Source organism: Silurus meridionalis, chromosome 17 (assembly GCF_014805685.1).
Source record: "Silurus meridionalis isolate SWU-2019-XX chromosome 17, ASM1480568v1, whole genome shotgun sequence".
NCBI lineage: Eukaryota > Metazoa > Chordata > Actinopteri > Siluriformes > Siluridae > Silurus > Silurus meridionalis.
The window spans coordinates 13,552,448-13,579,039 of NC_060900.1; the positions used below are offsets into that span (position 1 = coordinate 13,552,448).

A 26,592-nucleotide genomic window follows, 5' to 3' on the forward strand; every position below is an offset into this window, starting at 1 on the left:
TAATGGAGTGTAATTGGGCCCTTTTGTCTAAGGCATGGAAACTGAAACACTACAGTACACTGGTGTTATGTATAAGTGGACATGGGCGTAAATCCCGGGGGGGGACGAGGGGCGCATGTCCCCCCCATCCGAGGGTTGTCCCCCTCCAAAAAAAAAATTATTTAAAAAAAATCGCACTCTCCATTATATGTATTCCCTATTATATGAAAAATATATGTATGTATACCTAAAATAATTGTGTAAGTAGGAAAAAAAACGCAAAAATGCATTTAAAAACAGTTGAGTTCCCCCTCCCCTTCCTCACAGTGGTTTGACCCACTGCCTGCTTTCCCAGTTCATCTCACCTTCTCTACACACACACACACGAGTCAGGTGTGTGACTGCAGCTCAACTAATGTTCAACTCCATTAACTAGGGTATTTTATTCACTTTAAATAAAGCGATTCTCTTTAATGTTGTTGATGCAGACTCATTCATAAATTAGTTGAGGCAAAAATGCTGATTACGGATGTAATTTTCCATGAATCTGCTATATTAGCGATTAAAATATGACTTATCTAGTGAACGTTAGCTTGTAGCATAGTGCACTGACACTAACACACCAAGGCCGTTTCCCATGCAGTGTTTTATTTGGGACGCCCTGGTATAATGTTAATTTAACATTAACTGCCACAATTAGCATATTGTTTATCTGTGCATTTACTAAATAAACACTGTGCTACATCTGAACTGACCCCACTGTATTTTTATGTATAATCAATTTATACTCTGTTCTTAAGTGTCTTCATTAATTTGTAAATAAAATGTTAAACTTTTTTTTTATTCCTTTTTTTTATTGTTGTGATTATTTTTTTTAATGATAGTTTTACTTTATTTATGTAAAGCACTTTGAATTATCATTGTAATTGACGCAGTCTCCGTGCTACAATAATAATGATAGAAACAACGTTTTTCACTGTGGGGACACGGTGTCTTTATACTGTAAGTACAATTTGACTGTATTATGTGTGTCCCCCTTCAAAAATTTCTTATGAGAAATTTTATATGTAATGTCCCCCCCTACTGTTAAATGAAATTTACGCCCATGTAAGTGGACTGCTTCCAATTTTGTGACAAACCTTTTAGTCCACAGCTGGGTGTAATATTCAGGCATTCACAGATTTTGGTCATATAGTGTGTCATACATAAGAAAAAATTTAATGTTTGTGCGTTTTCAAATATTTTCTCTGAATAATGTCAATTGTACCTCATCTTACAGCTCCAAGGTCCAGTTTAATCTTTAGCTTTTCAGTTTCTGTTTGTGTGGTTATGCATGTTTCACTAGGTTCCTCCAGGATCTCAGCTTTCTCCCACCTCCAAAAAAGTGATTGCGCTCTATTAAGATGCCCGCAAGTATAAACGAGGTATTATATGTATTATACATTGCAATAGAATGTCCTTTCAACACAATTCCCCTCAGGTTCAGTGTTCCCTAACAGAGAAAACTAATAATGAATGAAAGAATCAAATCAATGAGATGACTCAAATCCCTTACAAACTAAGATTTATAGTACATAAGATATAAATGTACTCAAGAAATAGGAACTACAATTTGACATGAATAAACCAAAAATTATTACAGTATTTACAGGTATAAATGTACAACAGGCCTTTCTGATGTATCAAATATTCATATACACGCACAGCAGTCAACTGTGAAACGAAAAGATTATCAAATGAAAAACAATAGCCTTCAGATTTTGGCAGGGCACAGAGGTAACCGAGTTGCAGAGACATTAATAATAAAAAATATATATATATATATTAAACAACAAGGCTACATTTTTTAAAGGACCTTGACTCATAATTGTAAATGGTGTTAAAAAAAAAACCCTCACACATTAGCATTACAAACCCCCCAATGTTTTGGACTTTGCTATACAAACATAAAATGGCTTTTGCAGATAAAATTATTCAAGCTTGTCAATACAATCTGTTTTCTGATCAAAGGAGACTGTTTTTATACTTTACTGGAATAATATATAATATATAAAAAAAGAAGAATAAAAGAAAAAGAATAATAGTCCAGGGATTTCTTGCACTCGTTTTCCAAAACCATCCATGTTAACGCAGTAGAGGTGCTCTAGCTTTAGGGACTGCAGGACTGAAAAGACAGAAAGATCAGGTTAATAGTTTGAAAGCAATTATTATTATTATTTTTTTTAAATAAACAAAGCATGAAGACTGAAGATGTAGCAGAAAGCAAAGCACTGAGAGCGCAAGATAAAGAGAGAGAGGGAAAGAAATGAAATACCATAGTCTTGTAAAGTGCAATGATTGCAAAGAGTGCAGCCTTTTCCTTCCTCTGGACACAGTTCTTCTGTTACAAGTAGGTTGTCCAAGCAAGAAACAGAGACATACATTTTTGTTAACTATAAAGTGAAAAGTTATCTGTTTCGCTGTGCAGAGAATTGAGACTGAGAGCAATACAGCAAAGAAAAGACTCTTCTACCATAAATGGAACAGTAATTTGCTGAGCTTCTGTAAGAATGACCAGACAAATGAAATTCCAGGACTACAGGAGAACCACAACAATACAGATGTTTGTCAATAAATATCTGACCAAATACACAGTTTAAAAGTCCATTTTAGTAAGCTTTATAGCGAGTCTTATGGAACAGATGCACCTCCAAAATAACCTATGCCTAATATCACCTTATCTGCAAAATACTACCTATCCATCCATCTTTAATTAGAGTGTTTCTCTTCACGTGCATCTATACACGAAACAGCCTAGCAATCCATTCAAATCACACACTGCTGCCTTCTACAAGAAAACTCTTATTATACACACATGATTTATTCTGGTTCCAGAAGATCAGTGTTCACGGTCACACTGCAGCCCGGTTATATATTTACAGTTTAACTGCTCTACTAATCAACCCATGCCAGTAACAATCCCAGACTGTGGGTGAAGTGATGACTAGATGAGAGGTGGCTAATGCAGACGATGTGTCTGGTGTAAATACTGTGTAGTTTTTATGCCTGCAAATTGCAAGAGTTGAGAATCACCTGGAAAACAGATTAATGAGGGCTGAAAGAACAGGTGCGAGCTGACTGCTGATAGGACTAAAAGCCTGCTGAAGTCATGCAGAAAGTCAAGCACAGCAGAAAAAAGCCTGTTTGAAATGACGATGTATGATACTCAGCTGCTATTGACTTACTACATTGATACTGAGGTTGTGAACAAATGCCTCAGTTGAGGATGGAATAGAAGGACCAAGCGGATCACTGTTGATCGAGATAATGCGCCTTATGCTTGATTTCTTGCTCAATCTATCTGGAGCCATCGAGTTAACTTCACACAACTCATGGTTCTTTTCATTGGCCATTACAGGCAAATTGCCTAAAGACCGTGCAAGTCTGGAATGTAATAAGCTGTGGAAGGAATGGGAAAAGATCATTTGCACAATATGAGACTGATGGATCAGACCACCAAGTTTGCTTGTTTTAACACGTCGACGTAATTATATGCTGCCGGAAAAGTGAAACACTACATGAATACACCCACCTGCTTTTTCTGCTGGAGCTAAGTGAGGTTTTGGTTCGTTTTCTAACGTCCTCATTATCTGAGGGATTCTGAGATTTACAACTCTGTGCACTTGATTGCAGAATGACCCTATATAAAAACATAAAAACAAAAAAAAAACATCCAACAGATTAGACAGAAGGCAACAAACGCTCCAAATATAGACCGTACCAAAATTACCCCAATGAGTGGAAGCCGACAGGCCAGTATGTGATCAGGTTGGAGAAAAGATTTTAATCTAAAGGAAAAAAAAATGAAAAATAAATCGGAGACTGTATTCATAATTTTATTTTACCCTTGAAAGCTTTCTCCTAAAAACCTGATCACAAAGTTGAAGACAGAAACCCTTACTAAAGAATTCCTAAACCCATAGGAAGGGGCAGGGTTTATGACACTTCCCCAGATGTTGGCATGTAGCTTGAATAATTATTAACAAGCAATTAACAGGATTGACTGATAGCAGACTGCACTGTGAACTCATGAATCAACAGCCAGTATAAAACATTAAATCAAAAGCACGCAAGTGCTGCTAATTTCACATGAGCTCCAGGGATTGTATTTGGTGCATGTTTTAATCTTTAAATACGCTACTGAAACAAAATCTGGGGAAATGGTCCTTGATGTCATTATATCCATAATAATCGTACATAAAATCAAACTCATCTTACTGAATGTCCTTTTTTTTATATTTTATTTCACATCCTGATAGCTTTATGGCCCATATTAGTTTTAGGCCCTATTAAAATTGCCCAAAGCACTGTTAAAACATTTTTATTCCCAGCAGTTCTATTTCTAATTGTGAGAGGTTTTGAGCCATGGTGTGCATTTTATTCTCATCTAAACTGCAGAAAAATGGAATTGTTACTCCAGGAAAGCAGTACACAAAGGCCAAATAATATAAAGCCAGTTGTGGGAATCATGGTAACATGCAGAGCCATAACAGCATCTGGAGTAGAAAGTGGTTTTCTGCATCTCACAAACAACTCTTATATCAAACACATATACCTTGCTGATTAAGACTTTAAAGAGGATTAAATGGGGAAAACAGAGATCCTGTCCACAAATACTGAAAACAACGTCTGTTGGTAAAAGGAGGACTTCACAAACTATTTATAAACCCCATGTGAGATTGCTGACCGATTCATAAGAAAACCGTGATGAGATTAGAAAAGGTGGAATCATGGAGACAGAGGAGACATGAACACACTTACAGCATTCCAAGTCCAGAGAGGTGTAAGTGGGACAGGCACGACAGTTCACTTACAATCCCGACCTGCCTACACAGTAATGGAAGACGGAAGAGGGGAAGCCAAATAACAGCCACCACAGGACAAGGCTACAAAGTGAAGAAACCAGCATAGCTACCAGCCATCTAGACACGAGGGAGGGACAGTTTAAATAAAACAAAATAAGAAGGAAGGAGACAAAAACACTTCCAGACAAAAGCCTTCGTTACTCTTTCCTCCATTGCAGGCTACATCAAGCCCAAGTTTTACTATATTATTTTATATAGAACATTATATACACTTCTCCACTCCCACCTTAATCGTTTAAACACTTATCCAAATCATTCAATCATGTGGCAGTCGCACTATGCTTAAAATCATGCAGGTACAGGCCAATATCCTCAGCTACTGCATGAAGCATCACATGAAGCATCGAGAATGTTTGTTGCCTGCTTTGAGTAGCACTTGTAAATTTACAAACACGTGAGAGAAGGATCTGCAGACTGCAACTCCCTATTGATGAGGGAGAAGAGGGGAATGACCAAACTGGGTTTAGCTTAGAGGAAATCTATAGTAGCTCAAATAGTAACATGATTTTATGCACTGTGCTGCAGACACCTGACAGGCTGATTAGAAAACTGCATGAATGAGTAGGTGTACATATGCTCTTATTAAAGTGGACAGTGAGTACATGACTGGAGTTCTGGACAGAACATGATCACGGTGTGAGAAAAAACAAAACAAAAAGAGGGGGTGTTAATTTCTAAGACTGAACATGGCTGACTTGAGTTGCCTGCACTGCTGGGGGGAAAATGGATGCCTGAGGCAGCGTTGGATATCTGAAGGCCATGCGCTCATAATATTAATGCCATCCATCATGCAAAAGGAAAATGTATATTGAACATAGCCACGACACCTCATACTCACAAGGCATCATGCAACTCAAATAATAGATTCCATGTTTAGTTAAAAAAAAAAAAAAAAAAGGAGATATACTAGGTAACATACGAGATTATAAAGATGGGAAAAGAGATCTCTGGGCTCTGAATCTCTGGGTCTTCCATTCACTTATACAATCATAACGCAGCCCTCTACATGGCAAATTATATTTGCAAAACAAAGTATTTGAAAATAGCCAGTTAGCGTTATATCAATTTCTAAATACACTGCATTTTCTGTCATTTTAACCACTGCGACCGTTGTTTGGATAAAAAAATAAAGAATGCTAAATCGTGGAACAGTTCTGATATAAATAGCACCCCTTGTCAGCAATTATATTTAGCATATTCAGCACAAAACCTGCAGTCCTCACAGACAACTAAAAGTACAAGTACATAACAACCCAAAGTACAAATTCAGTTCAGCAAAGGAACGGAACAGAAGATGATCAACATTTTGGAATTGCTTAATCAGTAGCCAGGTGTAAAATTTATTGAAAACCTTTGGAATGATTTAAAGAGGACTGTGCAATGAAGATCCCCAGCAATGTGACTAATCTGTATTCATGACCTAGGGTAACTTAACTTGTCATAAGCTGTGTCTTAAACAATATACTCTAGCTTTAGAGTGAGAACTATTCATACAAAAATCTTCAAAGGCCACATGGAGAGGTTCATATTTTAGCAGCCTAATAACGCATTACACAATGATCTAAACTAGAACTGTTTATATTGCTATTAGTCTCTGCAAATCCTTAAAACAAAAGTCCCAAATCCGAATATGCCGCTGGTGCAGGAGTGCTAAACTGTTTGCTAAACTGACAAAACATGTATAAAAAAAATAAAAAATAAAAAAAGCCATTCAGTCTGCAATTAGATGAAAATACTTACGATAAAGAACCCGTGGATGCCCTGGACTGCCGTTTACTCTTCAGTGCCCTCAGTTCGTCACCCTGTGTGAGGCCGTTGAGTTCCTCCTCGCCGTCATTATACTAATAAAATATAAACATGTTTTCTCATGAAATACAATAGTATACTAAAACTATAAAGGGATCAATTAAATACAAATCAAGTGAAATGATAACAGGAAAGGACACACACACATGTAAGGTTTAGTGTAAAATGCCTTGTCTCATATTCAGATGATTCTCAGACCTTTAAATATGTAAATATATTGATATGGAGTTGCAGAGATTCTCCCAATGGCATGGCTCTGGTAAACCTCTGTCGTTTTGTCATTAACATTTGAACTGCTACTCACCATTTCAGTTTTTCTTGCACTGTTCTTATTTGTCCCATTGATGGAGATGTCGTCCAAACCCGACAATATTCCTGTGACTGCTGCTTTGTTAATGCCGTTTTCCTGTTCACACTGTTGCTGCCGGTACAGGTCTCCCTCGATCCATAGACTGGACTGCATACTGTTACATAATGCCAGAGAAGATGAAAAATGTACCTCATCACTTTGTATTGTTTAAGATAATAAAAAGCAAAAAGGTTCACAGTATGGTTCTGTTAAATAACAGAATCTACCAGATTTTAAGAATAGCACATATTTTCACAACAGGCATCTCTGGCTGTTTCTTAAGGACAGGGCAAATTTAGCAGCTTCTTTCACTGCCTCTGAGCATAGCTTCACTTACTCCTCAACAAAGTTCTGCTGAGGTCCGATCACTGAGCCGGGTCGGCAAATTCTGATCCAGGCGATGGCCTCAGCTGCAGTCAGTCTAAAGTGCTTCATGAGGTAGCAGCCTATTAAAGTCCCGGTGCGACCCAGGCCAGCTGAAACCCCCACAAAAAAATATTATATGTGCATCAAAATGATTATCTGATTATCAAAATCATATACGGATTAAATGTAACAAAAGACCAGATTGACAAGGATTTTTCGATAACAGGGGCTTTCATGCTGACATTTCTGATGGTCCAGCAACAAAAGTTAGGATAAGCAAATACAATGACTGCATTTCCATTTAATGATTTATCATTGGTGATTAGCTTATGCCTATAAATACAAATCAGTTTAAAGTGGTTCTCTTTCACACTGGCAGTTCACTTTACCATTATCTGACTTGCAGCACAGATTCTCAAGGAGACATAAATACATACTTCACTTTCCAAACATTTTTAAACATTGTGCCTTCATTATTTACCTTTTTTTTTTTTTTTACTCCAAAAAGCCAATGTTAGCACTCAGAAGATATTAGAGTGTATTTTTAATTATCTTTTAGAGAAGAGGAAAAAAAAACAAAAAACAACACTTTCTTTAACAATCACATTCTTGAAAACAACGAGACTTTCTTCCGATCTCACTGTGGTTCTTCAGGTATCTCTCATCATATTACCTTAAATTAACAGCTAACACATTAACTAAAACTGTGTGTTTTACCTTTACAGTGAACAGCTATGGCACCTTCTGCATTTTCGCAGATGTTCATGAACTTGGTGACGATGGCATCGGTCGGTGTGCTCCCATCAACAAAGAACAGGTCGTGGTGGTCAAAACCCATATCTGTGAACCGTTTGGCATCGTACATTTTTTTGTTTAGACGTATGACAGTGGTGATGTTGTGCTTCCTGAAATATGGGAAGTAAGCCTCAGGAGCATGAAGAGGATAACCTGGAAAAACCAGTACCAAAACCAAAACTTTACAATGTGCAGCTAAAAACAACCACCAATTATGAACCTCTACACTGAGACCCTTTTAAATTACCGTTCTCTATTTTGCTCTTCTGATGTGGACCGCTAAAAGCCAAAAATTTCCCTGGAATAATCCAATTGAAATCTCCATTTTCAGCTCTCTGTGGATCAAAGCTGCATTTAATTATATACACACTATAAAAAATTGCTTAAGGTATTTTTCCACAAACGTTAAATATGTTCAAAGTGGAATATCCCTGAATCACTGCACCTCATAATGCTCATATTCCTCCACATCAAAGTTGGAGAAATCCAGCCAGCCAAACTGCAGAGCCTGAAAGAAATATAAACATGAGGCCTATATATTGTAATGGGCATAAAAGTCGATTCACACATTGGAAAATAAAAGAAAAATCCAACTCATCACAACGAGCTTACCTTGTGCACTGCACGTAAACAATCCAGGATATTCAGCTTGTACATGCAGGTTCCAAACGAAGCATCTCTGTTAACAGAAATAAAGAGCTTCTTTATTCGCTATAGCTGTGTAGCTTGTTACACACAAATAAAAAAAGCTTTCTTAAATAATTCACCTGAAAGGAATATAATTGCCATTTCTGGAGACTAGTAGTCTATAAGCTTCTTCTGGTGTTTTCTCAAGATTCATCACCTATAAAGGGTGAAAAAACATCCTCCCAAATTTTAACAACTTAGAATTTGTGCAAAATTGCTTTAGACTTTTAATGCTTTTAAAATCACTTTACATATTCTTTTACACAAATATGGCCTTGAAATGTATGCTGTTTAAACCTCTCATTTATACTTCTCCCACTCCAGAAGAGTAAATGTTTCACCAATACTCCAAGGGAACTAAGTGCAGTAAAGAATATAATCATTTCTTCTAATTCTGATACACACCCACCCCCAGTCTTTCCTGTCTGAACAAAAGTATTAAACACCACTACAGTAACACAATGAACAGCCACTTCCAGGTAATTAAACCAACTTGATGTGCATAACTTGATCATTTTGATTCCAACTGCTAAACAGACCTCTACTCAGGGGTACAAATCACATTTGCTGAGGGGTTTGCAAGACCACGGTTAGTGCGCCCTCCCCCTCCCAAAAAAGGGGAGTAAATACAAGAATAAATAAATTACATGCAATGGCGCCCCCAAGTGTGAGGCCCCTATGCACTGCATATACTGCATACCCTAATTTTGCACCTCTGTATCTACTCAAAACACATCCGGCTGAACTTCAGTTAACTCAATACTCACTGCATATGATCCTATTAAATAGGCAGCATTCACTTGTTTCTTTTTGTCCCCACAGGTGAAGAACACAATCTTTTTTCTGGCATGTGCCAAAGACTGCAGAGAAGAAAATCAGTTTTATATAATCAACTCATTTAGCACCATGGGCAGCACAGTGAAACAGTGAGAGGTCTAACAGAACAACTTTATCCTGAAGTGATAAAAGAATAAACTTTATTACCTTGAGCTTCTTTGTGAGTTTACAAGAGAAGTGATAAAACATAGCCAGGTTGAGGGGACCAAAGTCCGCATAAAAGCTGTTTACACAAAGAAAGATATAAAAACTAAATATGTACTGACTGACAGACTAATAAGAACAGTTCAAAATAAAACGAGAAGTTACAAAACAGTTACGTGAATAGTTTCGCTAATTCTGTTATAAACCCCATTAAGCGATGTAGATCAGGATATTCACTGCAGTCATAAATAAATCAGTTTAAGCTCGATTTAAACCCTTTACTTACTTCTCATAGGAGAGTTCTTCATCTATGCAGAAACAGTGTCTTTCAGGTGTGCTCCTGATCTTCTGATTGAGGATGGCGAAATACAGCTGATCTGCAATTCAGAAACACTAATTTCTCAGTCTTCAGTACAGAAAAGAAACACTAGAAAACAAACCTAAAAAGCAAACAAACACGGCACGAGCCTATTGCCCAACCAATTAAAGCTTAATTTTCTCAGTGCATAACAAAAAAAAAAATGCAATTAAACAAGTGGAGAATTTGGCACAGGCATAAGTGGTCTTTTTTATTATTAATTTTTTTTATATAAAACACCCTGCAGTTAATAAAATGAAAATTTAAGTTATTTTTGTGCGACCTGGTACCAAATGACCCAGGGCCAGGTGGTTGGGGACCCCTGCTCTAGCACTAACAATATAAGCTATTCAAGCTGCAAACAAATTTATGACTCTCGCATGCTTTTTTAACCAGGTTTCCACTCTCTCATGATCACCTGAGAGCGATCCTGACAGGTCAACCTCTAGTCAGATTACTTTTGGTTACACTATCATGGTGTCACACTGCACCGTCTGTCCACCTTAAGTACAAAATGTGCAACAGGATTTTTAAGCTGTCGATCTTCATTTGAAATGACCGTCATGGCAAATTATGTTCTCAGTCTTCAGTACGGAAAGTAAACACTAGATGCGTGTAAAACAAACCAAAATAAGCAAACTAACAAACAAACGCGGCACGTGCCTATTGCAGATTTGAATTCGCGTCCCGGAAGTAGCTGTTGAACGAAGATCCGAGATGCATCCGGACAAAGAAAATACACTATTTATTTGTTTTGAAAACAAAACACACACACACACACACACACACACACACACACACACACACACACACACACACACACCATGGAAACTCACCATTGATAAATTCAATGCAGTTAACAGGGTCGCTGTTTTCTTTAGACATCCTGATAAACAAAACGTTAAAACTGGAAAGCTTCGTTTCTTGGAAAAAAAAAGTTTTTGATCGTCCCGCTCAAATTCCCTTCAAAAAACAACAAAGCCAAAAGGTTTTTTTTCCGCTTTTTAGTCACGTCGAGTTAATAAACTACAACACTAAAGCCAAACAACAGCTCAGAATGTCACCGTTTACAAGTCAAATGTCCGCCTTTAACTTGACTCCCTTTAAACTTTTCTATTGGCTCGGCATTAAATCGTGGACAAGCCCGATTGTAAAATATTACCGACAGAATGAGAGTTAGTCCTGGATCATCAGATCCGCCAAGAACAACAGGATTTAAATCTCGCCCGTTCTTCCGCTACTCGCCTGCGCGACTTCCACCCTCTTCATCCCAAACCATGATTCCGCACACTTATTGGCTGAGAGCTGCAGCTGACGCGTCAATCACTATAAGCCCCGCCTCCGTTTCAATTTAAACACCGAGAGCAGAAGCTATTCAGACTGGCACGATGCCTGCAGCCCTGCCCCGAGAGGAGCTTCCGCCAGCCCATAGACCTGTGCTTTAACCCCCTGTTCTGATCCTCTAACTAGTTCTGTATGTTCATAAATCCTGTGATCGATCTGAAAAGATCTAAACAGCACGGAGCTGGTTTTATACAGGCGATCAACATGAAAAAAATGTATAAAAAATGTATTTATAAACAAGATCAAACCACTGGCTTCAATGTTATACACACATGCACGCAATAAGCAGCTTTAATATCAAAACAAAAGCCGTGAAACATTGTGACAATTCATCCCGCGTCCAATCTATAGGTGCTTAATAACATCCTGCACGCACCCGTTTGTTTCTCAGTTGCATGGCGGTCAGGTTGTGATATCACGTGTAAAGTTTACGCCAAGACTTAGTTCGTGGAGCTTTAGTCGGATTTGCCTTTGTGCATCCGTCCTGCTGAGGAACTACTTCTTCTCCGCTGAGTCACTATAAACACAAGGCCTTTAAATGGCGGGTTCTTGGCAGCACAACACCCCCCGGTACACACACTAAACGCTCTTGATTACCTGTTATCCGGCGGTATACATCAGCTTTGGGCTTTTCCTCTTCCCTCTTTGCAGCGCAGAGCCGCTTCCCCGCTTCAGCTCGTCTCTGGCGCTTACGCTTCATGCTTCGCTCATCTCTCAAAGTGCGCGAGCGTAGTCGCAGGATTTCGCTTTGTCTCGCGCGCTGCTGTTCTCCGCGAACAGCGTCAGGCATAAAACACGCAGTCGAACTCAGTGTACCGGAGGAGCTTTACAAAACCAAACCTCCCCAATCCAACACCACCACAGAGGCGTACACAGCAAATTGCCCAGTCCTAACGGCGTGACGTCATCGCGCCATCGAGTCCACCGCGTCACCGCGAGCTCACAAAAATGCACCGAAAACTTGACACACAATAAAACTTCGACCTCACAGCCTGAAGGAGCGCAAACATACGAGCTTCAAGATCTTTATGCAGTATGAATGTGTCCCAGGTCGCACTTAATATACAGGGCACAGAGGCTCCTCAACCTTTTTTTGCTTATATACACCGATCAGGCATAACATTATGACCGTCTGACTAATATTGTGTTGGTCCACGTTTTGCTGCCAAAACACTCCTGACCCGTACAGCATTAACTTCTTCAGGAGTTTGAGCTACAGGAGTTCGTCTGTTGGATGGGAACACACTGGCCAGCCTTCGCTCCCCATGTGCGATCCATGAGCCTTGGTTGCCCATGACCTTGTTGCCAGTTTCACCACTGTTCCCTTCTTGGACCACTTTTGATAGATACTGACCACTCAAACTGGAAACAGCCCACAAGATCTGCAGTTTTGGAGATGCTCTGATCCAGTCGTCTAGACATCACAATTTGGCCCTTGTCAAACTCACTCAATCCTTAAATATGCCCATTGTCCCTGATCTTAACACATCAACTTTTCAGCTTTCACTCAATTACTCACTCACTCACTCACTTACACACACACACATAAACATAAAATGTCAATCGATTAAAATATTCAATCGCGATTAATTGCATGATAGTCATGAGTTAACACGAGTTAATACTTCATTTTTAAAGCTCTCATCTACATGGGCATGGACAAATATGGATGTTTTATGCAAATTCATGTTTATTATTAGTGAAACCGTATACTCAACATAAAGCATGAAGACAACATATTCTTGTAAATGTTTTAAAGTAATTATGGTGTTTAAAATTATGTAAATAATTAAGACACCAAACTGAACTGTTGTTCAATGTTTTCACACGGACGGTTTTAATTGCCGGATGTGTGCACCATGGCAGGGTTGGGTGTGTGTGTGTGTGAAAATGTAACTCACTATATTGCACAACCAATTAAAGTTTAATTTATGAGTGAATAACAAAAAAAAAAAAAAAATGCAATAAAACAAGCGGAGAATTTTGGCACAGGCATAAGTGGTTTATTTTATATAAAACACCCTGCAGTCAATAAAATGGAAATAAAAGTTAACAAGTTATTTTTGTGCGACCTGGTACCAATTGATCCAGGGCCAGGTGGTTAAGGGACCCCTGCTCTAGAACATGATGCACTATTACTATAAACTATATGATTTATGCATGCTTTTTTAACCAGATTTCCACTCTCGTCACTTGAGAGCGATCCTGACAGGTCAACCTCTAGTCAGATTACTTTTGGTTACACTATCATGGTGTCACACTGCACCGTCTGTCCACCTTAAGTGCATTTACAAAATGTGCAAGAGAATTTTTAAGCTGTCGATCTTCATTTCATCCTCAAACCATATTTGTCCCTGAGAAAAAAGTCACATACTGTCATTGACACATATATGTTAATTGTCTAATAAAATGTTCAAGGTTTTTCAAATAGAATGTTTTAATCATTCACAAACAAAGCATATATCTTTCAGACAAAACAACCAGACATATAGGAATGTAAGGTTATATACATTTGGGCTCTTTATACAAGCAGGAAGAAGTCCTGCTGAAATTCATAGTCTCTTTCAATCATGCAATTGTAAACCCATATAGTGTATATTATTTTAATGCCATTTAATTGCCTGTGCTTCGTTTGAAGTGATTTGTGATGAAGTGTATATATTATATATTACATCACAAATCACTTCTAATGATTTTGAAATTTAGGCTGAAGTACAAATATGTATTGAATATGTTTACCACAAAAATCATAAACAAGTTTTTGTATCTCTCAGCATCAACCTGCAGTGCCAGTTAAGTTTAAAGTTTTTAAAATGTTACAGGCTTCAGATGATGCCAGATCTCAGTAGATATCCTGTTATGTCACCTTTATGAACATGTTGCAACAAAAAGAGGTGGCGTTTACAACTCTGTGTAAAAGCTGAGTGCAAACGAAAGCGCTCATATGTCAATAATCCTGGAGTGTCTGTTAAAGTCAACCACCTGCATTCCAGCCAGCTGAAGCAACCCATTGATGGGCATATGGTTAAATCGATTCATATCAAAATGTGCCAAATGGAGGTTGGGTCCTGCAAAAAAGATGAGATGGAACGATCTAAAATAATTATTGGCAGCATCTGTTGAAATTTACTGTTGAGATTTTAAAGCTATGAAATATATCTTCATACTTTATACTGTATAGCAATTTTTTTTCTATTATACATTGTATAGTATATTTATTGTATTTTACATATGGCACTGTATGTTTATATATCCTATATTGATCTTTGTGTTACAAACTAATTTGACTTGCAAATACTTTTTCAAAATATTAGTTGATCACCTGGGCCAATAATGAGTGCTCCCCCTTGCTGGAGAGGATCTCCTTGGAAATCAAAGACAGGACTGGTCATGGCACGCCACATGCTCTTTATATTGCCAACAAGCATGCTGGATTTCACATGTGGGCTTTGAGAGTCTGCGAGAAATCAGATACCAGAAGTCACTAATTCAGGCATATTTAAATTAGCCATTCTTAAAAGCTAACTGAGAAAAAAAGGTGTTCATTTCCGTTTGGAAGAGCCTGTATATTTACACAGCACTGCTGCTGAAGGAGCTAACAGTGGCTTTAACAGCAGTTCTGGAATTGAAACTTAGATAACCAGAGAATCTTATTGTAGTCCTAAGAGGCCATCCATTATAATATATATTTTTGCTTTCTTGTTTCCTCGTTATCGTGACTTAATTTTCCAGTGATCTCGACATAACAGAAGTTGTTTTCTCGTTATCACGACTCAGGGTCCCTATAATCTCTTCGATTATAAAGATGCACAAATGACAGCCTAATTTTCAAGTGTCGGACACTTATATGTATGTGGTCGATCACTGACAGACACAGAGCTATTTCAGTTTGAATCCCTGATCTAAGTAAATGCGAATGCAATCAACTATGCTGCTGCGATGATGCTGCCTCTAGAACATGCTCTTATGCCGAATACACAAAAAAATTAAGTACTGATCACGAGGTAACAATGTTATGATATTGAGAATACAACTTTTCTTATTTTGCGATCATGAGAAAATTAAATCGTGATAACAAGAAAACAACATTTGGTATGTCGAAATCACCAGAAAACAACTTTCGTTATGGTGAAAAAAATATAAAAAAAAATGCATGGCCTCTTAGGACTTCTGTAGAATCCTAACCATCCATAGCTGTTAACAAAATACACAAACACATGTTCTTACAATGAAATGTCTGTAATGATGTACATTTGCTTGGTGAAAGATTTCAAAATTTTGAAAAGCCATTTCTAGAAAGCTGCGGCCCGGGTTCGATCCCCGGTCAGGGAACCAACCCCAGCCACTCCCAAGCCCGGATAAATGGGGAGGGTTGCATTAGGAAGGGCATCCAGCATAAAAACATGTGGCAAATCAAACATGCGGAGGATCCGCTGTGGCGACCCCTAAAGGGAGAAGCCGAAAGAAAGTTTATTTCTAGAAAGCTACTGTATTAACATTAACAGTAACTGTGCCTGAGGGAAACAAGTTAATTTAGTGGAGATTTCTGAGAGATATCTCTGGTAGGATCAGTCAGTTTACTGCTCAACAAGGCCTGAAGTTTACAACCTGTCACTTGGGTTCTGTGTCTTTAGGCCAATGGAAGTGAGCTGACTGGATAATGTTAGCTAGCTCATGTACGGGGGAAGGCCTTTCTCTGCCTGTCGTCCTGTGTTAAGCTGTCCAAACAATGTGTACTTGGGTCTTTTTTTAAGCTAATGATACATCTCTGCCATAGACAGCTGTGGCTGTGAATTATAAAAACTGGATATCTAGGCTTCCAGGATGTTTTATCTGCCTCGAAAAATAAAAGCTCTTGTGTCTTTACAGACAAATCTGTATGTTATATCTGTAATCTTAATGATTTAGCAGGAAAGGTTCTTTTTTTTACCTTTTCCCTCATAGATCTCCCCTCTTGTCATTCCAAGTTTCTTATAAATATGTTGCTCTGGATCAACATAAATTTCATGTTGATAACCTGTCAGTGAGCAGAAAGCCTAAAGAAACATCTGAAAATGAGCAACATTGATTTATTTAGACACATAACATTCCAAACTGTTTTGTGATTTACCTCTATATGGGAATAGCTTGACTGTCCAATAACAACAAGCCGAACGTCAGCATCCTACAGAAGAGAGACATGTCTGTCATGAGCCATCTATCTTTATTGGATCATAAATCCAAAGCATGCGTAAAATATTAGTATTGCTGATGTATTGCACTCACCAATAACATTTCTTGTGGTATTTTGCTTAAGTCTTCAACATATTCCTGACATGTGTAGCACAAGAAATTCTGTTGAAACAAAGCAATTGGTAAAAACTCCCTTTCAATGAAATACCACAAACCTCTTTCACACACTTCCCTCAGGATGTATGGAGTATGTCTCATTGAAAAGTATAAGTTTTCAATAATTAAGTGAATAGAGAAGGAATTTCAGAAAATAAATGCCAGCATCACACATAACATTTTAGTGTTAATAACTTAGAAGGTGTATACTGTCAAACCTCCAGCTTTTAATGATGAATTTTTTTCCTATTTATTATAGGGCTTTAATGAAGTCCTCAAGTAACTCATCTAATTCAGTACAGGAGAATTGCGTTTCCCATATTACTGACGCACCATCTGCTGAACTCTGGGGTGCTCTGGACAGGAAACACAGAAGACGCTGCAGAATGAAAAATGGAGGAACGGGGAGAAAACAGCGAGGGGCAAGGAGAAGCCTGTTTCCGCCACATTAAATAAACAGTTTGTCTAATTCCGACTTTTTTTCTCATAACACCCAAGTTTGAAGCTGTTGGTGTATGATAGATAGATAAGATAGATAGATAGATAGATAACTAGTGTCATTGCATAGTACAGGTACACAGCTATGAAATGCAGTTTGGCATCTACCAGAAGTGCAAAAAGTAGCAATTGTGCAAAAAGACAAGTGCATATAAATATATAGTATATGTACAGCATGTAATATATATATATATATATATATATATATATATATATATATATATATATATATATATATGTAAAATATAAAGGCTATAGCAGTGCAGAATTGTGTTCACATTGTTGAAAATGCATGGCCTCAAGGCCTCTTTTGCTTCATCTCTCTTTTCCATTAATTTGTTAATTTTTCTAAAAAGGAAACTAATTACTTGTTTATTTTAAGAGACCTGTCTTATTTTCTCTTGTATATTTGGTATTGATCTTTAATAAATAAATAGGACTTCTTAACCGATTATTTGATTAATCGTTGGAATAATCGGTAGAATACGCGATTTCTAAAATACAACAGCCCAAATTTATTATTCAATTTACTGCAACAGTATATCAAACAACAATAAATGTAAATTCACAGTCCACTTTTACAGGAGCACCAGGACACCTGCACATGCAGATACAGATACTTCAGTTAATGCCCACATCAGTTATTAGAACAGATGAAAATGTATAAAGCATGGTTGTTGGTGCCAGATGTGCTGGTCTGAGTGTTTTAGAAACTGCTGATCTCCTGGGAATTTCACACACAGCAGTCTTTAGAATTTGCACAAACAAAAAAACAGTGTGTGTGCACAGAGTTTGCAGGCTGAAACAGAACAGACCAGAAGAGAATGAACTGACAGAAAGTCTATAATAACTCAGATTGTTATATTCTTATTATATATATATATATATATATATATATATATATATATATATATATATATATATATAAAAATTTTTAATAGTAATAGTAATTCTTATAACCATGAAATGCACAAAAGCATTTAGAACACATTAAACCTTGAGGTGGATGAACTACAACAGAATACCACATTGGGTTCCATCTGAGATTATTATGGGCACAGACTCACAAAAAATCGAGTGTTAAAAGACAGAAAGAAGATTTTTTCAAATATTCACCTGTCCAGTTTGAGTCTGTGCCCATAAAGCTCTATATTCCTGTTATTGTGACAGGAGTGAAACCCAATGTGCTTTTTACTGTTGTAGAGGTGCTTTTCCGCATACCGCAAATGTAAATATTGATTACGTTAAACAAAGAAATCAATTTGAACCAATCTGGCAACCTTCCTTTGATCTCTTGTATCAACAAAGTGTTTCCACCCAAAGAAACATCGTCACTCAATGTTTTTTATCTGCTGTACCATTCTGTGTAGATTCCAGAGGCTGTTGTGTGGGAAAATTCCCAGATCAGCTTTTGCTTAAAATACTCAAACCAGCCCAGTCAACGATCAGACCACATTCAGAGTAAAGAAAACATTTTCTTCATGCTGATGTTTGACTGGATGATTAGATAACTACGCATACTCTCAATATGGTTTAAACTTCATCTGTTTCCAAGTATGTTCATTTTATGCCTCAGTAGAAATATAAATCCTATGACTATGTTTTGTGTCACTTTATCAGTCTTACAGAATGCCTTAACATATATGATTGTTTTTGTTATATTTATTCATGTTTTTTTTAACCTCCTGGCTCATAATCTAATGATAGTGAGATGGTAATCATCTATCTGTTTGAACTGCAGTAAAGAGACTGTAAAGTGTGGGAATTCGACCCCCAACAAACAAACAAACAAACAAACAAAAAACCTCATCACAAAATCAGTCTAAAAACAATCACATGAAATACAAACAAAGTTTAATGAAAGTGTTTTAAGCTTTTTAGTGTAGCACATGAGGAAAGTATGATATTATAATCTCTAATAATTAGTGTTCCCAATGCCTGCACAGTTATGCCCTATCTAGATGGTGATATGTATATAAAATGTTTTATGTTCTGCTTTTGTTTCCTGAGTCCCTCACTGCACATTTCAGTGTAATACCAAGTGCTAATGAACTTTTGTGAGTTACAATGCGAACGATTATAACGACTTTAGGAAGCTTGTGCTTTGTATCTAACGCTTGCTTTAAAAATAGCAACGATCTCTGAATGAAAGCAAACAGAACAAGGTTTATCTTACCCTCACAAAAATAATGATAGCTCTGTGGTTTTGATATAAACTCTTAAAAGGTATGCAAACACCGCGGTGATCGTAGACAGGGCAATCCGCTACCTCGGAAAGGGGAACAGCAGATGTGGCGGAACAAGTTGAAGGGAAAGAGCTGCAGATTTGCTGCGTTATTGGCAAACCGGTGGCCATTTTCCCCTCAGTGCAGAGCAGTTTCCCAGAGAAGAGCGCCAAGCCTGGGCTATTTTTGGTATTTTTTCAGGAGAGACGCCCAGCCTCGGCGAGACCAGAGCATAAGTGTGTGTGTGTTTAAATCCCTTATAAAAAAAAAAAGCATTACAGTGAAAGTTCACAATGTGCATCAGACATATGCATACGCACAAGACACTGGACCAGCTCATGGTGCACTGCCTTACTCCCGAATAAATAAATAAATTATCTATCTATCTATCTATCTATCTATCTATCTATCTATCTATCTATCTATCTATCTATCTATCTATCTAATAGGTGCGTGCACGCACGCACACACACGTCACTTTTGATCCTTGTGTTTATTAAACCACGTGTCACATTTGCACTGCAACTCGCACTTCACAAAAACAGACCGGTCTAAGTTTATTTGCTGATGAGAGAATGATTGACAGCTCGTTCCACCAATTAAATGGAGATCAACTTTTGTTAGCCGGGGCTGGACTTCCTGTGTTGTGTCCATCCCGGAAGTGTTTCCAAACTGCAAAGCAAATAACGCAGGGTGTGCAAAACCCTGACGCTCCCTGCGCTCGTGCACTACTATGCAAGTGTAGTAATGTGATCTTACGCGCCCTATGTAGTGCACTACAGGAGCAATTTGGATTTCGGCCCGAAGTAGCGAGTTGACACACCGTTAAGGCAGTTTTACGTGTGTTACCGAGAGCGCTGTTTGCGGTTTCGTTAAAAGCCCGTGTGTTTTGCCTGGTCTGTGTATGTGGAGTATGAGAGCGCGGGACGGAGGTGCTCCGACTCGCGGAAGCTGCTGGTGAGGGAATAGTTTGTCCTTTATTTTATCATCGATATTTTGCTAACAAACTAGCTCCCAGTCTCTCCTTGCAGCGTATAGGGTTTCCCAGTTGTAACATTAGCTTGCTGTGCTATCAGCGACAACATTAAACTGACCTGCACAAAGTCACGCAGAATGAACACTCACAGCTGTTTAAACTGAGAACCACAGTCCTCTGGGCTTCCAAATAACGCTGTATAACCCGAAAACTCAGATTTCAACTCGATAGTAAAACATGCACACTGTCAGTCATACTGTTTACATCGATCTAAACTGGGATCTGGTCTGTTTTCCAGATCCAGTCAGGGGGATCTGTAACGATCAGCTGTAGCAGGACACATGCACCCTTTCATACAGGTCAAATACATTTCCATATTCACGTAATAATAATAATAATAATAAAAAACCTCTATGAGCTTAATTTTTAAAGTCTAATTGATGCTGTCATTCAATACTAACTACTAAGTGTATGATTAGTGAGTTGATGTATTATAGATGTGCTGCCTGCTTCCTACAAGTCTGAAACAATCTCTAGTTTCCTGATATTGTATTACTTATTGTTTGGGATGATATAGTATGAGTTTGTCCAGAAATATCATTTTGCACAAAACAATGGAGTGATTCAGAAAGGTATAGCGTTGAATATATCTAGCTAGTTATTCTGGTTATTTTCACGTGACTGTATGTTTACATTTCGTTCTCATTGTTGTGTAATTCTTTTTTTAATTGCTTTGCAACTCAGTTATGGCTCTGTTTTTTATTTATTTGTTTATTTTTTTTACTCACTTTTAGAGCCAGTGTGAGTCATCTATATGGGCCATCTTCTCTCAACAAATGGCCTCCGCTTGAAGAAGAGACCACAGACTCTGCACAGGAAGAAGAAGAGGAGGAGCTGCTTTCTCCGGGGCCCGTGCATGCTTTGCTTCTACATCCGCGGCAGCAGCAGCGGCGGCAGCAGCAGCATCAGCGACGGCTGTTTCGAAACCGAGTGCCATTCTGACTCCAGAGTGGCCAAGTTGAACTCGCCTGAGGACTGCGCCAAATTCCTCCTGTCGCCTGCCGAGTTGGCAGTGTGGGAGTGCCAGGGCCGGAGCCTGCTCTCCTCTGTGCCAGCCAGGCTTATTGGACCACCAGCACTCTTCTGCACTGACTACTCGGATATGGTGTGCAAGCGAAAGAATGGTGAGCCACAGCCGTTGGCTCCATGCAAGCAGCCACGCTGCTGCACTTCCCAGGAAACAACTGAGAGTGAAGACGAGAAAAACGCAAGCCAGTCCCTACTGCCCCAGCTCTGCTCACTGCCTTCCTCCTCCTCTTCTTCCTCTTCATCCTACACAGAGGAGCAGGAGAGCTCAGTAGTGGGGCTTCAGGTGGGCTCAGGGCACAACCTAAGCAACGACAAGACTCCTGATATCTCATCTTCCTCTTCCTCTTCCTCCTCATGCCTTCTCACCTACAGTAGTGTGGCAGAGGAGGGCAAGAGTGCTGACATCACAGACACGTCCCAAATTAACCACCTACCCTCGTCCATACTTCTCAAGGTCTGTACGTTTGGTTTGGCAGGTTTCAGCAATCTTCATTTTATTAAAGCAACATTTTATTTTTGTTTTTGATATGCATGTGGTGCCCTTTACTGCTGCTGTTTATCCTTCCAGGGTTTTCAATACTGAAACAATAGTTATTTCATTACAGTAACATCTTAAATAACACCTTCACTTCTCCGGCAAGTCTTTTGAAAGTTTGCTTTTTGTTATTGTTGAATTGAAACTAAGCAAATGCTTGGTTTAGTTTTGGTTTCAGCAGGAGACTATAGAAAACATTTGTACAAACAAATCTTCATTGACAAATAAATATCATCTGGAGTTATTTCTGCTTGTCCATTGATGGAAGATGATCTATAGTGTAAATAGTTTGTAAAAATGACTGACACGGTGCATTTGGACAGCGCCAGAGGGATAATAATTTACAATGCCCTGTCTCTGTATGTCAAATCAGCCCAGTCCGAATAAGTCTATTAGTAAATCTGTTTACTATTCCTCTGGTAAAGCTTAATTAGAAAACTGTAACTTTGAATAAAATCCTGATGCAATTGATTGTCCTCTCTGAAATATCACTAACATTTCCATTCATTTGTTGTATAAGGAAACCTGCACTTCCTGGAATTACTAGATTTGATCATTTATAATGTCATTATAGTGTCTTGTATATTTGGGGTGTAAAAAAAAGAATCCTCAGAACAATTCTTCTACCTTTTAAGAACAAAAAGTAATGCAGTCTTTAATTTCTAGCCATAACGTCCGTCCGTCCGTCCGTCCGTCCGTCTGTCTGTTTTTTATCATAACTGAACTTCAGAGTCAGTATTATTATAATTGGACACTTTTGACAGTGCCTGTGTGCTTAGTTTTTAGGTTGTTCATTTAAAATGTTAGTCTGTTTCTTGGAAGAAACATTATGGAGCATTATGATGATGTTCAATGACACATTGATTTTCCAGGTTTAATGTGTATTAGAGTACAGAACTCACGGAACTGCTACACTCTGCCCCCTGTGTTCTGCCATTTAAAACCAATAGTATAACTGTGTAACTTTTCTTTTTTAGGTTTTCTCTCACTTGTCAGTGAAGGAGCGTTGTCTTAGTGCCTCCCTGGTCTGCAAGTATTGGCGTGACCTCTGCTTAGACTTCCAGTTCTGGAAGCGAATTGATCTCAGCGGCCTGAGACAAGTTAGTGTTGAACCTAACATTTGTTATTAGATATTTTATCTAATTATGGTGTCTTATATATTGTAAATTGTTATCTGAATTTATAAGACTCTTTCTGGTGGTAACTAATTGCTTGGCAAATTAAAGACAGTGATGCTGATTTGCATGACTTGTTTGATTTGCAGGTGAGAGATGACCTCCTCGTAAAGATCGCATCTTGGAAACAGAACGTGATGGAGCTGAACATTTCAGACTGTCGGAACGTTGAGGACTATGGTGTATGCACTCTAGCCTCTCAGTGTCCTGGTCTGCTGAAATACACCGCCTACCGCTGCAAACAGCTCAGTGATGCATCTCTCTGTGCTGTGGCCTGGCACTGCCCTCTGCTGCAGAAAGTGCATGTGGGAAACCAGGACAAACTGAGCGACAATGCCCTCAAACAGGTCTGAACGAGACATTCGTTATCATAAAAGTGAAAGGTTTCTAGTCATCCGGGTCACTGAATTGTCAATAGTAAAGGTTTTTTGTAACATGTAGGTTTAATTAAAACACTTAAATACAATGTGATACCTAATAATAATATAAGGTCTATTCTTAGTGTTTATTTGGATTTGTCTGTCTTGATTTGACTAAAAGGGCAATAGCCTGATGAACTTATATGCTAAAAGGCAGTTATCGTTTCAGATTGTCTTCAGGTTTCAGTGCAAAATCCAGATGATTTTGAAGTTTTCTTATCTGGAAAACAAGAATTGTTCCTATCCTGTTTTTTATTCTTATTCCGATATGTATGTGATTTTAGTCTCCCCTAAGGTGCGATCTGTGGTCAGGGCTTATTCTGATATATCCACTGCAAATGTATATATATTACGGTACACAAAATTCATGGTTCGGTATGTATCTCGGTCTTTAAGTCACGGTTCAGTTCGATGGCGGTTCGGTCAGGGAGAAGAAATGCAAAACATAAAATCGTTTATTTACGCAGATAATTATTGTTATCATTTGTGAACATGAGCAGTTTACATTTTTAAAACTATTTAAAATAAAATGCCTTCTTAGTTAAATAATATCGAAAATAATATTGAATATTTTATAAAAATACAAAAATATAAAGATAAAATTGTATATATCAAAAAATGCAATAAACATTATTATATTGATTAAATTGCCTAATCGATCAAATTAGCACAAAATGAATTTATTGATATAAATAGAAAAATTCAATTAGTTTACATTTGTTAGATCCTATTTGAGTAATACAGATATACCCAATTTATATGTAGCAATTTTAAGCATGCGCAAAACCCAATCTGAGTTTTACAGCGAACTGCAAATCGTATTTCAGTGCGCTACAAATCTTTTAAGGAGTGAGTGGCGCTAACGAAAGTTTTTTTTTTTTTTTTTTCCTCATAAATACCCCTGGCATTGTTGTGTATGTTTTCAAGTTCATTATTATAATAAAAAAGTGACGATGTGCTCAAAGTGCGAGGCAGAAACTAAACAAACTTGCGGTCCACCACAATATGTTCCTCGTGTTCACCGAATCGAAAGCCCTGTACCGAAACAGTCTTGTACGATTTTGTGAACCGTTACACCCTTTATATTTATCCCAAGTTAATGTTCTCAACCTTCCTAATGTTATCATTGCTTCACTCCAGAGCAGAAATTCAGATTAAAATTTTATTTGTCACATACACATTTATACAGAGTATCTTGTCCCAAACCTGCGACTGATCCAGAATCTGATCCAGAACCATATTGTTTTTTACATTGCTCTATTGCATTTCCTCCACTGACTTCCTGTAGCTTCCGGCATCACATTTCAAACTCTAATGCTTGATTATAAAGCCAGCAGTAGACCAGCTGCCACCTCGCTGAAGGCACTTGTCAAACCTCACTCATCATAATGTTTCCTTCGAGCCTCTAGTATGACTTGACCCTCCATTGGTATGAGTTACCGTGGAATGAATTTCTCCGAAGACCCTTCCCAATTTAATGAGCACTAATTTAACAAAAAGAAAAAAAAAAAGGATATGTCTTAGGGGTGTGCTTCATGTATCGCATATGATATCTTAACTGTTTAACGATGTATGAGCTGACATTATTGAGCTGGCATGGAGCGTGCACGCTTTCTCTGCATGATGTAACCTATTAAAATGCAGTGAGCAAGTTATGCTAGGGTAGCTGCCTAAAAATGCGTGACTGAAGTTTAAAATGAGTGAACGAACAGCGCTGGGAGGTAAAATAGCGACACCCCCAGACTTGCAAATTGTGTCGTTAGATCCACTTGCTAGTCCAGGGGTCATCCTTACTGGAGGGGAGGTGGCTTGGCTTTTAAAAGATCGATGTTGCTAAAAGATACAAGTTTTTATTGGTCACAAACTTAGTAATATACTTCTTATATACTAATGTATATACTTATATGGTTATAAAGATTCACAAACATTATTATATACAGTATTTCAGAAGTTCTAAGAGGGCATGCTTTATGTTTTTTTTTTTTTTTCTTTTTTCTCATCATCACGGCTTCATTTTCTCGTGATCTTTACATAAGTATTCGGCATAGACCATGCTCTAGTGGCAGCGTCATCGCAGCACCATGAATAATAACCACACGCACGCAGCCACAGATGTTTATTGTTTTTATTCATGACGTCTCTAGAACATGCTCTTATGACGAATACACAGGAAAAAATAAGTACTGATCACAAGGGAACAATGTTTGTTAATTACAAATGTTTTTATAATGTATGGCCTCATTCAGGACTTTTGCAAATACACAGAATACAACCGGCAGTGAAATGTAAGATGATTCATTAAGTAAAATGGACTATTTAAACAAAACAAAACAAAAAAAAAAATAGAAGTACAAATTGTATAGAATGTGATGAAATATGACAATAACTGTTGCTATTAAAGACACGTTTGCATTTTGCCATATCTGATTTTTTTTTTTTCCTCTAAAATACGCCGCTTTCGTGAATGTCTCCAAGTAAGCAACATACTGTAAACAACAGTAATATAGTGTTACAAAGATCAAACTTGTGCACGGTTATGTAACAATTACAATATTATATTTCATGTTAGTGGCTAGGAATCAATGTTTGACCGCATTTGTTTGCAACCAGTAATCATTGTTGCTTTTCTTGCTTTCTGTAGTTGGGTGAACACTGCCCAGAGCTAAAGGACATCCATTTTGGACAGTGCTACAATGTCAGTGATGAGGGTCTGATAGCACTGGCGAAGGGCTGCCCCAAACTGCAGAGGATCTACATGCAAGAAAACAAACTGGTAGG

At 38.0% G+C, this 26,592-nt stretch overlaps 3 protein-coding genes across 13 annotated transcripts in view; 1 reads left to right on the plus strand and 2 right to left on the minus strand.

Moving 5' to 3' along the window:
• Positions 1-1,526: 1,526 nt before the first annotated feature.
• Positions 1,527-12,531, minus strand: cdc14b (cell division cycle 14B). 8 transcript variants are annotated; one of them, XM_046871100.1, is made up of 17 exons: positions 11,388-11,406; positions 11,062-11,188; positions 10,154-10,244; positions 9,871-9,946; positions 9,654-9,746; positions 8,967-9,043; positions 8,812-8,878; positions 8,645-8,707; positions 8,447-8,534; positions 8,122-8,352; positions 7,376-7,514; positions 6,994-7,153; positions 6,624-6,724; positions 3,551-3,658; positions 3,204-3,417; positions 2,294-2,359; positions 1,527-2,143 (listed from the first exon to the last, which is right to left on the minus strand). In XM_046871100.1, exons 2-17 carry the CDS (start codon positions 11,108-11,110, stop codon positions 2,129-2,131), a joined length of 1,638 nt encoding a protein of 545 aa, XP_046727056.1. In that variant the 5' UTR covers positions 11,111-11,188; positions 11,388-11,406; the 3' UTR covers positions 1,527-2,128. The 8 variants fall into 8 exon arrangements, 7 of the variants coding, with proteins under 7 accessions (XP_046727056.1, XP_046727052.1, XP_046727055.1 ...); XM_046871096.1 differs by lacking the exons at positions 11,062-11,188; positions 11,388-11,406 and adding an exon at positions 12,167-12,529; XM_046871099.1 differs by having other exon boundaries at positions 11,062-11,466.
• A 1,457-nt stretch (positions 12,532-13,988) lies between these two features.
• prxl2c (peroxiredoxin like 2C) lies at positions 13,989-20,061 on the minus strand. Of its 2 annotated transcripts, none has more exons than XM_046871105.1 (6): positions 19,665-20,061; positions 16,835-16,903; positions 16,680-16,733; positions 16,500-16,605; positions 14,892-15,026; positions 13,989-14,637 (listed from the first exon to the last, which is right to left on the minus strand). In XM_046871105.1, the coding sequence occupies exons 1-6, from the start codon at positions 19,749-19,751 to the stop codon at positions 14,510-14,512; spliced, it is 579 nt and encodes a 192-aa protein (XP_046727061.1). In that variant the 5' UTR covers positions 19,752-20,061; the 3' UTR covers positions 13,989-14,509. The 2 variants fall into 2 exon arrangements, with proteins under 2 accessions (XP_046727061.1, XP_046727060.1); XM_046871104.1 differs by having other exon boundaries at positions 19,572-20,054.
• Positions 20,062-20,401: 340 nt separating this feature from the next.
• Positions 20,402-26,592, plus strand: part of fbxl17 (F-box and leucine-rich repeat protein 17) — a 235,068-nt gene continuing 228,877 nt past the window's right edge. The window contains exons 1-6 of one of the 3 annotated variants that reach the window (XM_046871165.1): positions 20,403-20,577; positions 20,895-20,955; positions 21,391-22,139; positions 23,198-23,320; positions 23,485-23,742; positions 26,456-26,587. In XM_046871165.1, coding sequence (XP_046727121.1) covers positions 21,411-22,139; positions 23,198-23,320; positions 23,485-23,742; positions 26,456-26,587 — 1,242 coding nt within the window. In that variant the 5' untranslated portion in view covers positions 20,403-20,577; positions 20,895-20,955; positions 21,391-21,410. Of the gene's footprint in view, positions 20,578-20,894; positions 20,956-21,390; positions 22,140-23,197; positions 23,321-23,484; positions 23,743-26,455; positions 26,588-26,592 lie in introns of all 3 variants that reach the window. The other 2 variants (XM_046871166.1, XM_046871164.1) reach the window with 2 other exon arrangements.

What these genes read in the sequence shown, in the direction of transcription:
- cdc14b (XM_046871096.1), bottom strand. Translation starts at nt 12,359, where the DNA reads ATGCCTGACGCTGTTCGCGGAGAACAGCAGCGCGCGAGACAAAGCGAA. An exon ending in TGTATACCGCCGGATAACAG is followed by an intron (nt 10,245 to 12,166) that starts GTAATCAAGAGC and finishes TCTGAATTGCAG; the next exon opens with ATCAGCTGTATTTCGCCATC. An exon ending in AACTCACAAAGAAGCTCAAG is followed by an intron (nt 9,747 to 9,870) that starts GTAATAAAGTTT and finishes TCTTCTCTGCAG; the next exon opens with TCTTTGGCACATGCCAGAAA.
- prxl2c (XM_046871104.1), bottom strand. Translation starts at nt 19,751, where the DNA reads ATGGCCACCGGTTTGCCAATAACGCAGCAAATCTGCAGCTCTTTCCCT. An exon ending in TACCACAAGAAATGTTATTG is followed by an intron (nt 16,734 to 16,834) that starts GTGAGTGCAATA and finishes TCTCTTCTGTAG; the next exon opens with GATGCTGACGTTCGGCTTGT. An exon ending in CAAGCTATTCCCATATAGAG is followed by an intron (nt 16,606 to 16,679) that starts GTAAATCACAAA and finishes ATGTTTCTTTAG; the next exon opens with GCTTTCTGCTCACTGACAGG.